This window comes from Callorhinchus milii, unplaced genomic scaffold (assembly GCF_018977255.1).
Source record: "Callorhinchus milii isolate IMCB2004 unplaced genomic scaffold, IMCB_Cmil_1.0 Scaffold1, whole genome shotgun sequence".
NCBI lineage: Eukaryota > Metazoa > Chordata > Chondrichthyes > Chimaeriformes > Callorhinchidae > Callorhinchus > Callorhinchus milii.
The window spans coordinates 104,912,974-104,927,210 of NW_024704742.1; the positions used below are offsets into that span (position 1 = coordinate 104,912,974).

The window sequence follows — 14,237 nt, forward strand, 5'->3', positions numbered from 1 at the left end:
AATTAACTACTAGAAACTGGCTCTGTATACATCTTAGTAAGGAAGGCTTCACATATTGTGGACAATGTTTGAAGGGATCATATCTTCAGGTTATTTTCTCTTATTGGGTATCCGAGGAGAGAAATTTAACTCATCTGTAATGTTATGTTTTGGGTTAAAATTGAAGATGGCACAGAACTGGGTATTCTTAAATTCAGTCTTAATCTCAAAGCTGCAGTTAAAAAAAAGAGATTCCAAATTAGGACTGAATTTTAGAATTGTATCCAATGCTGACAAAAGTAGGCTAAAGAGAATTTTGGGACTCAGAAATATCCACTTTGTAAATGGAGATTCTTAAACAAATAACTTAAAATGACAATAAACAAAAGCAAAGACTAAGATCTTACAAGACAAATGTATTGCTTAAAAATATATTGTTCAAATATTACCTTCACGTGCAATTCTGGATGAGAGTTCATATAATCAAACAGCTTCTGGTAATTTAGAAATTGTTGATCCCATTCAGACGATTTGTCGTAACGAAAATCATCTCCAAGAGGAACTAAGACCACTTTGGTGGAGAAAAGTTTAGANTTTTTTCTATATTGGTCCAAGAGGAGCTGTGCTCTTCAAAAAAGACAAACAAATAGAACATTGTTTCTAGTGAAGCATAAGATTAATCGATACAATAATACAATTATTACAAATAAATATGAGTTTTACTACAGTTATGTACCATTCTTTCAATATAACTTATTATAACTCTTAAAGTCTGGCAAATCCAGTGACCCCGATTTCTGCTAGTGCTTCAAGTTCATCTTTTATGTATATTCTACATTTTTCTTTTATCTATTCTCCTTGCAGATTGTTCCCTATATGTACAAAAACATATAACAGATTTGAAACTTCCTCAAAGAAATCCAGTAAATTTGTTGAGCACTTCTAAGGTTGACTCTGTTTAACCTATACACTTCAAGATAACCCCTTGCACTCCTGCTCACCATTGTTTCAAATGTTTTTTTCCCACAACAGATACGAGGCTCACAGGTCTGTAGTTTGACTGACTAATACCCAGCCACTTTTTTTTAATGGTGGGAGTCATATTTGCTATTTTCCAATGCTCTTGCTCGGATTTGCACTAAGCCGGGTAAAACTCTCAAAAATTATCAATGAAAGGATTCACAATCACATAAACCTATTCATTCCTTAGAACCTTTGAAGGACATTGTCAGAACCAGGAGTCTGACCTATCTTGAGTTTCTACAACCTCTCCAATATATGCTTCTGTGTTTCATCTCCAAATTATATCCCAACCTCCAACAATTCAATTTTATTTTGTCTGGTTTCAGCTATTTCCTCTATTCTCCTGAGGTATTCTCTCTCCTTAATCTTTAAAAACATAGAAAAGGAATTCCTTTTGGATCCAAATATGTGCTTTTTGTGAACTGGGTATAATCTAATATAATCTGATATAAACCAGTGATTATTAAAAATAAGAATGAAACAGCAGTCTTGCATCAAAACGCACCCAGTGTGTCCTGAGTTTGTACAACTTGCTACTAGTTGATCCAGAGCACCAGGATTAATCCTTTTATGACACACATCAATGAGTTTCAACATTTCTTAAATGGGCAAATTCAATTGTGAGTTTGTTTATTAGGAGTCACAGCAAGGGCAAAGGAAGGTTTGCTACAGTCAATATAATATCATCAATATAAACCCTTATACATGCAGCTCAGTCCCTACCCACGGTTTCTCCTCCAGCCCCTGCACTGTCACATCTGGCGTCCCTCAGGGCTCTGTCCTTGGCCCTCTCCTCTTTAATATCTACTTCTCCCCCTTGGTGACATCATCCACAGACATGGGGTCAACTTCCACATGTATACGGATGACACCCAACACTATCTTTCTGCCTCCACTCTCGAATCCAGGACCACTGCTGTCCTGACAGACTCCCTGTCAGACATCAAGTCCTGGATGAGTGGAAATTTCCTACAGTTGAATATGAACAAGACTGAGGCCCTCCTGATTGGCTCGCGCCAGCGCCTCAGCACCTCAGGCTCTGGCAACATCAACCTCCATGTTTGCACATTACAACTCGCCAGCCAGTCAGGAGCCTGGGTGTCTTGTTATACCCTCAACTGCCTTTTCTTCCCCACATTCAAACCATGATCCGCTCTGCCTTCCCTCACCTCCGTAACATCGCCCGACTCCGCCACTACCTCACCCCTCAGGCCGCTGAAACTCTTGTTCATGCCTTCATCACCTCCAAGCAACTCCCTGCTTGTCGGCCTTCCCAACTCCTCCCTCCACAGGCTGCAGATAATCCAGAACTCTGTAGCCCGTGTCCTCTCCCGCACCAAACTCCGTGACCCCATCTCCCCCACTCTCGTCCGACTCTATTGACTCCCTATCCTTCAGAGAATCCAGTTCAAGATCCTGGTCCTCACCTACAAAGCCCTCCATGGTCTTGCCCCACCCTCCCTCTGTAACCTCCTAAGCCCCTACCAACCCGCCCATTCCCTCCGCTCAGCCGGCTCTGGCCTGCTCAACATCCCCCCGACCCACCATCATTGGCGGGAGAGCCTTCAGCCACTCTGCTCCCAACCTCTGGAATTCCATCCCCCAATCACTCCACCTCGCCCCCTCCTTAGCCTCCTTCAAGTCCTGCCTCCAGACCCTCCTCTTCGACCATGCCATCAGCCACCCCCCTTGCGCTCTTCTCCTCCCCGACCCCAGCTCGGGTCTGAAATGCTGTACACTGTCCAGTGCCTTGGGATGTCCTCCCGACGTGAAAGGCGCTCAACAAATGTAATCTTGCTGTTGTTGTTGTACCATGCATACAATAGCCGGGAATTTCCGCCCTGCCCAAAGTACAGAGACTGCGCTTGTGAAAGTCACAAACAACATCCTCTCTATCTGTGACCAGGGCTCCCTCTGCTTCCTTGTCCTCCTGGACCTCTCTGCTGCGTCTGACACAGTCGATCACACCATCCTCCTCCACCGCCTTTCCTCCGTCATCCACCTCATTGGGACCGCACTCGCCTGGTTCGAGTCCTACCTCACAAACCACCAGCAATACATCTACACAAACGGCTTCTCCTCCCGCTTTCACCCACTTACCTGCGGGGTACCCCAAGGATCCATCCTTGGCCCCCTCCTCTTTCTGATCTACGTGCTCCCTCTTGGAGATGTTATCCGCAGACATGGGGTACACTTCCACATATATGCAGATGATACCCAACTCTATTTTTCCACCTCTCTTCGTGACCCCCAGATGTTCTGTCAGCCTGCCTGTCAGATCTCAGGGGCTGGATGAGCACAAACTTCCTTCAGCTGAACATTGACAAGACGGAAGCCATACACTTTGGCTCCCGTCAACGTCTAAAATCTCACGGCTCTCACCTCCTCCACCTATCCGACCTCCCCATAAAACTCTCTGAACCCGTACGCAACTTAGGCGTCAGGTTCAACCCCCAATTATCCTTCCTGCCCCACATCCGGTCCCTCACCAGCACCGCTTTCTTCCACCTCCGACGCATCGCCCGTCTCCGCCAATACCTCTCCCCAAAAGCCACTGAAACCCTGGTCCATGCCTTTGTCACCTCTCGGCTGGATTACTCTAATGCCCTCCTCGCCGGTCTCCCATCCACTGCCATCCATAAAATCCAAATCATTCAAAACTCTGCCGCCCGCATTCTCACCTGCACCAAACTCCGCTTCCCGATCACCCCAGTCCTTGTCAGACTGCACTGGATGTCTGCACCCCCCCTACCTCTCTGACCTCCTCTCTCCTCAAAACAGTACCCGTTGGCTTCGTTCCTCCAGGTCTGGCCTCCTCCTCGTCCCCCAAGTCCTCTGTTCCACCCTCGGCGGCTATGCCTTCAGCCACTATGCCCCAAGGCTCTGGAACTGACTTCCTCACTCCCTTCGCCTCGCTCCCTCCCTTCCCATTTTCAGGTCTCTGCTGAAGACCTTTCTTTTCGACCGCGCCTTTTGTCACCTTCCTCCCCCTGGCTCGGTCCCGGGATCCGTTACTGTAAAGCGCTCTGAGACGCCGTCCGGCGTGAAGGGCGCTATATAAATCCAAGTTGTTGTTGTATTTGCCTAATCTTCCCTCTCACTGTAAAATGTATAAATACTGTCAGAAAATTTACAAAATTACTTCCACAAGCTTAAACAAATTGTAAAGCTGTAAAAGGTTATAGGAATAGAACCAAGAATTGGGATTAGAATACTTGCCAGTACCAAGATATCTTTACTATAATGTTTGATCAATTGGATGTTGTACTGTAGGTAGAGTGGGACCTCTGTCTTGTACAAGTTTAGGATCACTTGATGTGATTTGAATGTTATTCATTTACTTGTGACCATCAATTGATCTTAAAAACTTTATATTGGTGTTCAAATCCCCCCATAACCTCACCCACCCTATTTATGGAATGTCCATACCGTCCAATCTATTGACTTTGGTCTATTGCTCATTCTCCACTTCCTTCACTCCCACACCAGACTAGAGCTTTCAAGCCACAAGCCCCTTATATTTGTTTGTTAGAATTGTCTTCCCAAATCACTTTCTTTATTTTCTCTCTCTCTCCCTGCCATCAAAAATCTCCTAAAAACATATCTCTTCGACCGTGCCTTTGGTCAACACCTTTAAATTTAATTTCCATGCTTGGTTTCCGCCACAAAATTTGTCAAGCACTTTGAGATATCCTTAAACCTATTCTACCCTAGTCGTTTTCTGGAAGCACTGACTGAATCTCAGCTTTCAGTATTTGCTCTTTTGGCAATTTGTTAGTTGTTCTCGTATAAAAGAAACCTTTGCATGGTGAATTGATAGATTTGGGACAACTTAAGTCCTTATTATGGGCTATTCTCGAGAGTGGCACATAGGAATTGTGGTCTTCCATGCAGATATGCATGCACATCTGACTGTGGATGAATCATACATTTGCTCATGGATAATCTCAGAAAGTGGCTCTTTCTTTCTTTGCTGTTTCTTAAATGAAAACCATTAGCTTCAGTCTCATGAGGCTGCCTACTCTGCAACATCTGGGAATCACTTAAGTTACTAGATGAAGCTAAGGTTTAAATGATTTAATGGGTCTCTTAGGCTGAAACAAACTGTTCTCTTAGGATTTATGATGAATTCTGTGTCCTTGAACGAAAACAATGCAACATTTCTTTGCAGCTGTGTGGTAACAGAAGGAAATATGATGTGGAGAGATTCATTATTTCACTATTTTACAGAATCAACCTTTAGTTGGTTGTAATGGTAAAACTATAGAACATTTTATTGAAGCCTCCAATGTTGTCCCTGGTTTAAAGCCTCAAAGACAGTTCTTACTTTTAGCTATCTTCATCCTTCATCATTATTGGCTCTACAAGCTATGTGTCCTCGTAGAAAAATTCATACTAACTAAATCATCTTCCTGCTTCTGAGAGTGGCCTGATTGGAATAATGTCGTTGTGTTATATTTCTTGTTTTCCAGTGAAGAGACATTACACTTGATAGTTGCACATCTGACGTTTGTTACTAAATGTTCAGAGCTGATTATTCACTTTAGCATAAATGATGATTAAAGCATGTGTTACCCAGAAAAATAGGAGCCTCTGAAAGTTCTGTAGCTGCCCACTATTAGATTTTATAACTGACATTTAACCTTACTTTGAACTCAAATAATCTTTCTGCCTTTAGATCTTTTTGAAACAGCAGAATTTCTCAAAGGGCCATTCGACAATTAAAAAGCTAACATTTATTTGCATAAAAAACTTTTGGAAAGAGTTTTAATAACATTTATTGTCACTGCATATTAATAAAGGGCAAAACAATTCCAAAAATCTAAAAACTGGATCAACAACAATAAGAACACCTTGCATTTATATAGTGTCCTTCACACAGGTAGTGTCTTGGGAGTGCTTAAAATCAACATCAAACATCAAAAGTCAAAGATCAAAGTAAACTTTGTAAAATGCTCCTATACCAAAGTAGCAACAATGAAGGGAAAACTTCACCAACCATCTGGCAAAATCTCTTGTTTTTAAACGTTTACCTGACAACAATTGCACACAAATTGGCATTTTCATGGAACGATTTTGTCCTATCCATGTATCCTAGCTATACATAGTGTTTATATTAGCAGTTGTTTAAGGATGCAAGAATGAGAACAATGCAGAAATCAATGTGGTGACGGAGCTTTGGGAATCCTAGAAGCACAAACTATTCTCCCGAGGATATGGCATGCAAGCTGCTCCTAGCTTTCAATCAATGCCACTCTCTAATAAAGCTTGCAAAATGTTATTTCTAGTAATTGTCAGCATACTGTGCATAGAAAATAATTTAACAATTAAAGATTTTAGACGGGTTACCTTTCCTGAATATTATCATCATGTATTGCAACTGGAGGAATTCGCCAAGGACAGTGAATTCTGCCCCCAGGAAGACGTTTAAAGTCAAACTGACAGCAGATCTTAGGATCAGGACCACAAGTGTGGGGAACATCATAGCTGTAGAAGGGCATCATATGACACAAGATGTCTGTACTTCCATTCTGATCTGAAAATGTTAAAACATACAAAAGTGAAAATACAACACTAATATTACTTAAATATTAGATATAACATATACAACATATACATATTAAATATACACTAATATTAGTTAAATCGACTAAAATTATACAAATATAATTCTTACATGTATTTTATTTTTACAGAGACAGAAGAACATTTAGCACTCAATTAACTTTTACTGCTTTTAATAAAGAGTACCTCCACCATCACTCAAAGAGGTCAGTCGTACGGGTGTCTGGCGTGAAACAGAAAAATGTATACTGATGAGGTAGGGATTTAAGCATGTTGTTGGGAATGTTAGCCGGCATACACAGTTGATACTGAGACTGGGTATCCAAAATCGAAAGAAATTATCCCCTCAGCACTCCTCAATACATAAGGGAAAGGATGCAAACTCTCGCTCATATAATGTCTGTTATATGATGACAAATCCATTGGAGCCATCATCAAAGCAACACTTCCCTAGATGAAATGACTCAAGGAGCCATTGCTGGGGCTTTGTTGTGTGTTGGGGCCAACTATGTAAATTCAGAATTATTACTCTCTTGTAATTGAATATGACCTGGGGAGTATTGCATTGTCAAAGGTGCTATCCCTCACCTGAGACATTAAAGCAAGGTCCCATCCAGCCCTAATCATAATAATAAATAATACATATTATTACTTCTATGTTTTGAGGCTGATATACAAACAACAAAAATGCAGTAACCTTGCACAAGAAATAAATTGATTCTGCACAAGTATATAAACAATAATCGCGAAAACACCTCATAGAAAATACACATCATTGCTTTAGGCAACAAAGGAGGACTAGGGTCAACAGGCAATTCTGCAATCGTATGCAGATGCATTAATTTGAAAGTGAAAATGCAGATAACTTATTCAAAATGTGATTCACTGCAAGCAAAATCTGTACTATTTGGTCAGAGCCTGAATGTAGTGTATTTCACAATTTAACAAGAAGACAGATAGTATAGCATATTTACCTTATATTTTATAAGGCATCATGAGCATGAAAAGAAATGCTGAGTTTACTTTAATCTGCTTATAATTGCTTTTTACACAGCAGAAAGTTGAAGTCATGCATAAATTTAACTTCGCTCCTTTAACATTTTAAAAGACTGTATGAAATAGTCCATAAAACCTTTCCCTCTTTCAGCTATGTTCTTTACTTCAGTAGTTCACAGACTAACGTATTGGCAAAAGCTTTTCAGTAGTCAAGTCTGATTAATCACATGCTCAGGGTCATTCTACATTTATACAGGACAGTCCCAACAACATATCAATAATTCAGAGGAGACTGCATTAAATGATGAGGATAGTGTAATGGATGGAGGATAGAGGAAAGAAATAGCAATAAAACTCCTGCAATAGCTGTGCTCCCTGAACCTTCTCCACCACCCTAGATGTTAAACTGGGGTAAACTCCTAGAGAGCATAAAACCAGATGGAATTGTGAGTACTCAAGGATTGATCTCGGAGAGTCAGCAAGGATTTGTAATGGCAGTTCATGCTTGATTAATTGAATTTTTTTCAAGAATGGAGAGGGGTATATAGATTAAGGGAATGTAGCTGAATGTAATAATAATAATCCTTGCATTTGATACAGTGCCTTATTACATCTTCGAGACATCTCAAAACGCTTCAGAGGATACACTGTAAACTGTAGTGACGGTGTATTTTGTGTGAGAAAACAAAACCTGAAGGAAGGTGTAGATATAGATATTCAAAGATGCCTCATAAGATATTAGTTAATAACATTAAAAGTTGATTGTGACATGGATAGAAAAATAGTGAAAAGAAAGAGAGCAGAGAGTAGAGGGCAAAACTATCAGTGCACCTTATCCTCATTCTGCCAAAGAAGTCAGCTGTAATTAACGCAAGGCTATCTAAAATTCCTTTGAAAATAACGATTCAAAAACTCACAAAAGAATGCATAGACAAGGGTACAGCAAGGAGGGAATGAATATGCTGGTATTCAGTTACTCATAATTTTTAAATATTATCACAATATCAGGTAAACCAATACCTACAAATTAATGTAAAAATTCCCTAAGTTTGTTATACAAAAATGTTTAAACATACTTTTTAACACCTAAGATTACTTCAGTTTGACATATCCCATTAACTTGGAGTTAGAAGTCCAAGAAACATGGGAAAGTAGGAATTGGAGAAAATAATTTGGCCCATCAAGCTTGCTCAAGATCAGTCTGTGGCCTTTACAATACAACCTCCCCTGATACTAACTTCCCTTAACATATACTCCCTAAATATCTATTCATCTCTCTTAATTCCCTCAACCAATATCTCATACATGGTTTTATAATGCAGTGCATTCCAGATTCTAAATACTCCATAAAAATGAATTCATCCTCGCCTTTGTCGAAACATCTTCAGCTGTGTGAAGTGCATTGAGTCATTCTCCCAGTGTGAAAGACACTATATAAATGTAAATTGCTATTGCTGTTGTAACTTATTTTGCTCTCATTTTAAGGTCATGTCCTCCACTCAATGATTGACCCACTAGGAGTAAAGGTCGCTGACCCATTTTGTCAAGCTCCTTCACAATGAACACATCAATCAAATTACCACTCAAATTCCTCAGCTTCAAAGAATATCTGTCCAGTTGATCCAGTCTTCCACTTTTGTTAGCCTCTTCCCCGCAAACCATGGCTTAATTCTTGTGAAATCACTCTGCACTCTCTCCAAAGCCAATATACAGGATTTTGCAACTCCTCCACATTTGTGAAGAAATAGCATTTTATTTACTATCTTTCATTTCTCCCGCTCCACACTTTCACCCTATTCCCCTTGTTTCTCACCTTCAATTTCAGATGGACATCGAGGGACCTCTGCCACTATATGTAGAAAAGTGTGGAGTATCTGTCAGTTGTCCTGCCTTATATTCCCTCCCCATCCAAATTCACTCAAAAACTCCACTTCATCTCAAAACACGTTGTCAGTACACATTTCAGTACATCCTGTGAGCATTTTGAGTTGTCCTCTTGATATGAATGGAAATATACCTAATTCATTATTATATATTCATGTCATTATACCTAATTCATTATTATATATTCAGTGTAAGATGTTGCTAGCTTGGCTCCAAAACAACATTCTCTTTATTTCTCTTCTCAAAGAGCCGGCACAGACTCGATGGGCGGAATGGCCTCTTTTTGTGCTGTACGATTCTATGATTCTAATTCTATGATTTCTAATTAATCTCATTCTATAAAGCTCTTTGTGACATTTGTTTTACGTAATGGTGTTATGTAAATGTATATTGTTTCATTCTTTTCTGCTCTACTCTGGATAAAATTAATGAAAGAATAAGAACAACTACAAATTGTTTACTTAGTCAACATTGATAGATTTTGAAAACTTGACTTGACTGCACATTCAAAGCACTCTCTTCACAGGATAGATCGAAATGCAGAATACAGCCTCAAAATAGTCAGGCAACCCTTAATTTAAAATGGTATACATCAAGCACTCTATTCTGTTTCCATGGCCTCAAGCATCCTATTCCTTTTCATTTGTCCATGAGAATCATATTCAAAACTGTCTCAGAATATTCTCTCCTAAAAACTGAGACAAATAACAAATGCATTTCAGAATAAAATCTATTGGAGTAAATTGTTTTACCTTGCTATTGTTATCAGAACAACATAGGACTTCTCTGTACAAACGTTCCAGGGAAGCAGCTATATTTGCAGAGCAGTTGTATATTTGCACATATTGGGTTAAAGAATTTCTTATTATCGGGGAACCCCATTATAATGCCCTTTGCTGCAGCGCTGCCCCAAAACAGAGTCTCTGCACTTTACAGTACATCACGTGAAGCACTTTGAGACATCCTCGGACCGTGAAAAGATTTCCATTAAATGTAATCATTATTATTATTGTTATTATTATAAGCAGTTCAGTCGGCTTCCAGAGTTGACTAATCAGCTTACTGCATTAAAAAAGCCGCCTTTGAGGCTGTTAGGTTGCTGCAAAGATCATGTCCTAAACAACGACAACAACAAGATTTCATTTTAGAGCGCCTTTCACGTCGGAAGGACGTTCCAAGGCGCTGGACAGTTGGGTCGGGACCCGAGCAGAGGGGAAATGGTCAGGGTGAGGGGAGGGAAGGGAGGGAGCGAGGAGGGGTTAGAGAGTCGAGAGGGGAGCTGAAGGCACGGTCGAAGAGAAGGCTGCACATACATGTTGAGCGCAGGAAGCACTGTTGATGTCACTTTGCAAAGGACGTGATGAAATCAGCAGCACTCTTTGCCCATTGCAACATATGCAGTGCACAGGATGTGATGTCAGAGGGACATGATGACCCAGAAGTCAGCCATTTGTTAGCACTTCGCTTTTAACAACAGCAACAAATTACATTTGTATAACGCCTTTCACGTCAGGAGAAACGTAATTGAGCTATTGGATTCAACCAACTTTAACACATTATAACAAATATACATATAACAGATTATACATATGTAATATTTATGTATATAACAAATTATTATCTTATTATACATTAGAATACATTAGAATATACAGCAAAGAAACAGGCCATTCGGCCCAACTGGTCTATGCAGGTGTTTATGCTCCACATGAGCCTCCTCCTGCCCTTCCTCAACTAAGCCTTCAAGCATAACCTTCTATTCCTTTCTCCCTCATGTACCTATTTAGCTTTCCCTTAACTACATCTATGCTGTTTACCTCAACAACTCCTTGTGGTCGCATGTTCCACATTCCCACTACTCTCTGCGTGAAGAAATTTCTTCTAACTTCCCTATTTGATCTATTTGTGACAATTGTACATTGATAGCCCCTGGTTTTGTTCTCCCCACAAGTGGAAACACCTTCCCTATGTCTACCTTATCAAAACCTTTCATCATTTTAAAGACCTCTATCAGGTCACCCCTTATCCTCCTCTTTCCAAGAGAAAAGAGTCCAAGTATGTTCAGCCTTTCCTGATAGGTATAACCTCTCAGTTCTGGGATCATCCTTGTGAATCTCCTTTACACCCCCTCCAGTGTCTCTACATCCCTTCTATAATGTGGGGACCAGAACTGCACACAGTATTCTCCGTGTGGTCTAACCGAGGTTCTCTAGAAGTTTACCATAGCTTCCCTACTTTTCATTTATTTCCCTCTAGAAATGAACCCCAATACCTGGTTTGCTTTTTTTATGGCCTTATTAACTGTATTTTTATGGCCTTATTAAATGTAATCTTGTTGTTATTATTAACTGAGTTGCTACTTTTAGTGAATTGAGTATGTGTACTCCTGGATCCCTTTGCTCCTCTACTCCATTAAGGTTTTTATTTTCCAGCATATATGTGACTTCCTTATTCCTTCTACCAAAATGTACCACCTCACACTTTTCTACATTGAAATGCATTTGCCATTCAAATGCCCACTCAGCAAGTTTATTATTGTCTTGCTGTAATTTGTTGCAGTCCTCCTCTGTATTAACCTCTGTCGTCCACAAATTTTGAAATTGTACTGCTGATTCCTGAGTCCAAATCATTAATGTATATTGTGAACAACAGTGGTCCCAATACCGATCCTTGTGGAACACTAGTGCCCACCTCCTGCCAGTCTGAGTAGCTACCCTTTACCCCTACTCTGTGTTTTCTGTTTTGTAGCCAGCTTGCTATCCATTCTGCTATTTTTCCCCTGACTCCACATGCTCTGACCTTATTCATTAGTCTATTATGTGGTGCCTTATCGAATGCCTTTTGGAAATCTAAATATATTACATCTACTGCATCACCCTTATTATTAGCTTTTGAAAAAAGTAACCGTTTGCAAGAATAGCTACCTCATTATTGTTAAGATACTTCATGGAAATTGCAACACAGAAAGAGAGCTCTGATTTAATCGATCTGATCTAATCGCATTTCGCTTCCTTCTATATTTTTATTGTTTATTTAAATTTCATAATTTATATGATACATGTAGTAAAAAGATCCACATCTTTGCATTTCTCCAAAAAAGTCTATAATGTCAAGAACATCTCAACGTACTTCACAAAGCAATGTCTGTATAGTTGTAGGTAAACGTGGCAGTAAATTTGAGCACAATGCTCCATGTTCTTGTCCCCCCTACCTCTCCCATTAACCATACCAATCCAGCCGCACTCTTCACTCAGTGAGCATCAGCCTGCTTCATGTCCCCTGCACTATCTGCCTCAACATCACCGAGCGGGCTTCAGATAATCTGCCCCTACTCTCCAGAATCCCATTTCACAGTTCCTCTGACTTGCACCTTCCTTCCCTTGTTCAAGCCCTCTCTCAAAACATACCTCTTTAACCGCTCTTTGGGTCATCTTTCCCCTCCCCACCCCCGTTGACTCCCACCCAACTGGGTGCCCAGCCTGCATTGTCAAGTGCTTTGAGATGTCCTCCTGACGTGAAAGGAGCTTTATAAATGTAAACTGTATTGCATAAACAGCCATGAAGTGAATCATCATTTTTACTGCTGGCTAGGACATTGGGGCAAACCCCCTTCTATTTTCAATAGTTCAATGGGATTTGTAATGCCATCTAAAAAATATCACAGGATCTCAGTTTTAAAGCCTCATCTGAAGGACAGCATCTCTGACAATATCGTGCTCTTTCAATAAGAAAGTTAGTTCTTCGCCTCTTTAATCCCATAATTGTGCTTTAATCCATATCTTTAAAACTTCTATATCCCAGGTATCTATCTCCTTTTTAATCACCTTAATTAATCATGTATTTTGTGGTACCATTCAGATTATGGCCTTCTGGGCAGCATATTCCACACTTACACACAATGAAGAAATGTTTAGTAAATTCATTTAATACATACCCCAATTCTGCCGCCAAAAGAATTCCAATTTCCTTTGAGTGGCAAAATATTTCTTCACAGAGTAATGGACCCTCTGAATGAGCATGTTTGAAAAACCAGTCTTCTTTAAGATATAAGCCATAGTAGACGTGTGTCCAAATGGATCGATAGCCCATCCTGCTCTTGGCTTTACTCCTGTGATAAATTACAAAATGCATTATGTAATTAAATTTAATCTGAATGAAGGAGGGCGTAGCAAGGATTATTATGCACAGAAAGACAAGATTTTTTCAAGTTTCTCAGCAAGTTTTTCTGAGAAAAAGACTTTTTTCAAGGCAAAATATTCCAATCCATTGTTTCCATTTAAAAGTCAATAGGGGCAAATGTGAATTCAAAATAAACAACATGCAAATGTATATGTAATCCAAACTAACATTATGTATACTGGCTGGTGAGTCAGTAACCAGGGAACATAGATTTAAGATAATTGGCAAAAGAACCAGAGGGGAAATGAGGACAATTTTTTTCCACAGACAGTTGTTATGGTCTGGAATGCACTGCCTGAATGGGTGGTGGAAACAGATTCAATAACAACTTTCAAAAGGGAATTAGATAGGTACTGAAAAGGAAAAATTTGCAAGGCTATGGGGAAAGAGCGGGGGAGAGGGATTGATTGGGTAGCTCTTGCAAAGAGCTGGCACATGCACGATGGGCCGAACGGCCTCCTTCTGTGATGTAATATTGTATGATTCTATGATACTATTCAAACTATTATAGCATTTTTGAAGAGCTACATAATCCTCCATTGTAATACAGTAAAAGAATGTAAAAGATTACAGTTGGAGGGTTTACACCTATTGCAATATCCTAGCAGCAG

At 40.0% G+C, this 14,237-nt stretch overlaps 1 protein-coding gene across 1 annotated transcript in view; it reads right to left on the reverse strand.

The window, feature by feature from the left end:
* Nucleotides 1-14,237, reverse strand: part of man2a1 (mannosidase, alpha, class 2A, member 1) — a 122,762-nt gene that overhangs the window by 56,525 nt on the left and 52,000 nt on the right. The window contains exons 5-7 of the mRNA XM_042333961.1: nt 13,382-13,555; nt 6,352-6,538; nt 429-606 (exon numbers count right to left, since the gene is read on the reverse strand). Of these exons, the coding sequence (XP_042189895.1) occupies nt 429-606; nt 6,352-6,538; nt 13,382-13,555 (539 nt within the window). The remainder of the gene's footprint in view (nt 1-428; nt 607-6,351; nt 6,539-13,381; nt 13,556-14,237) is intronic.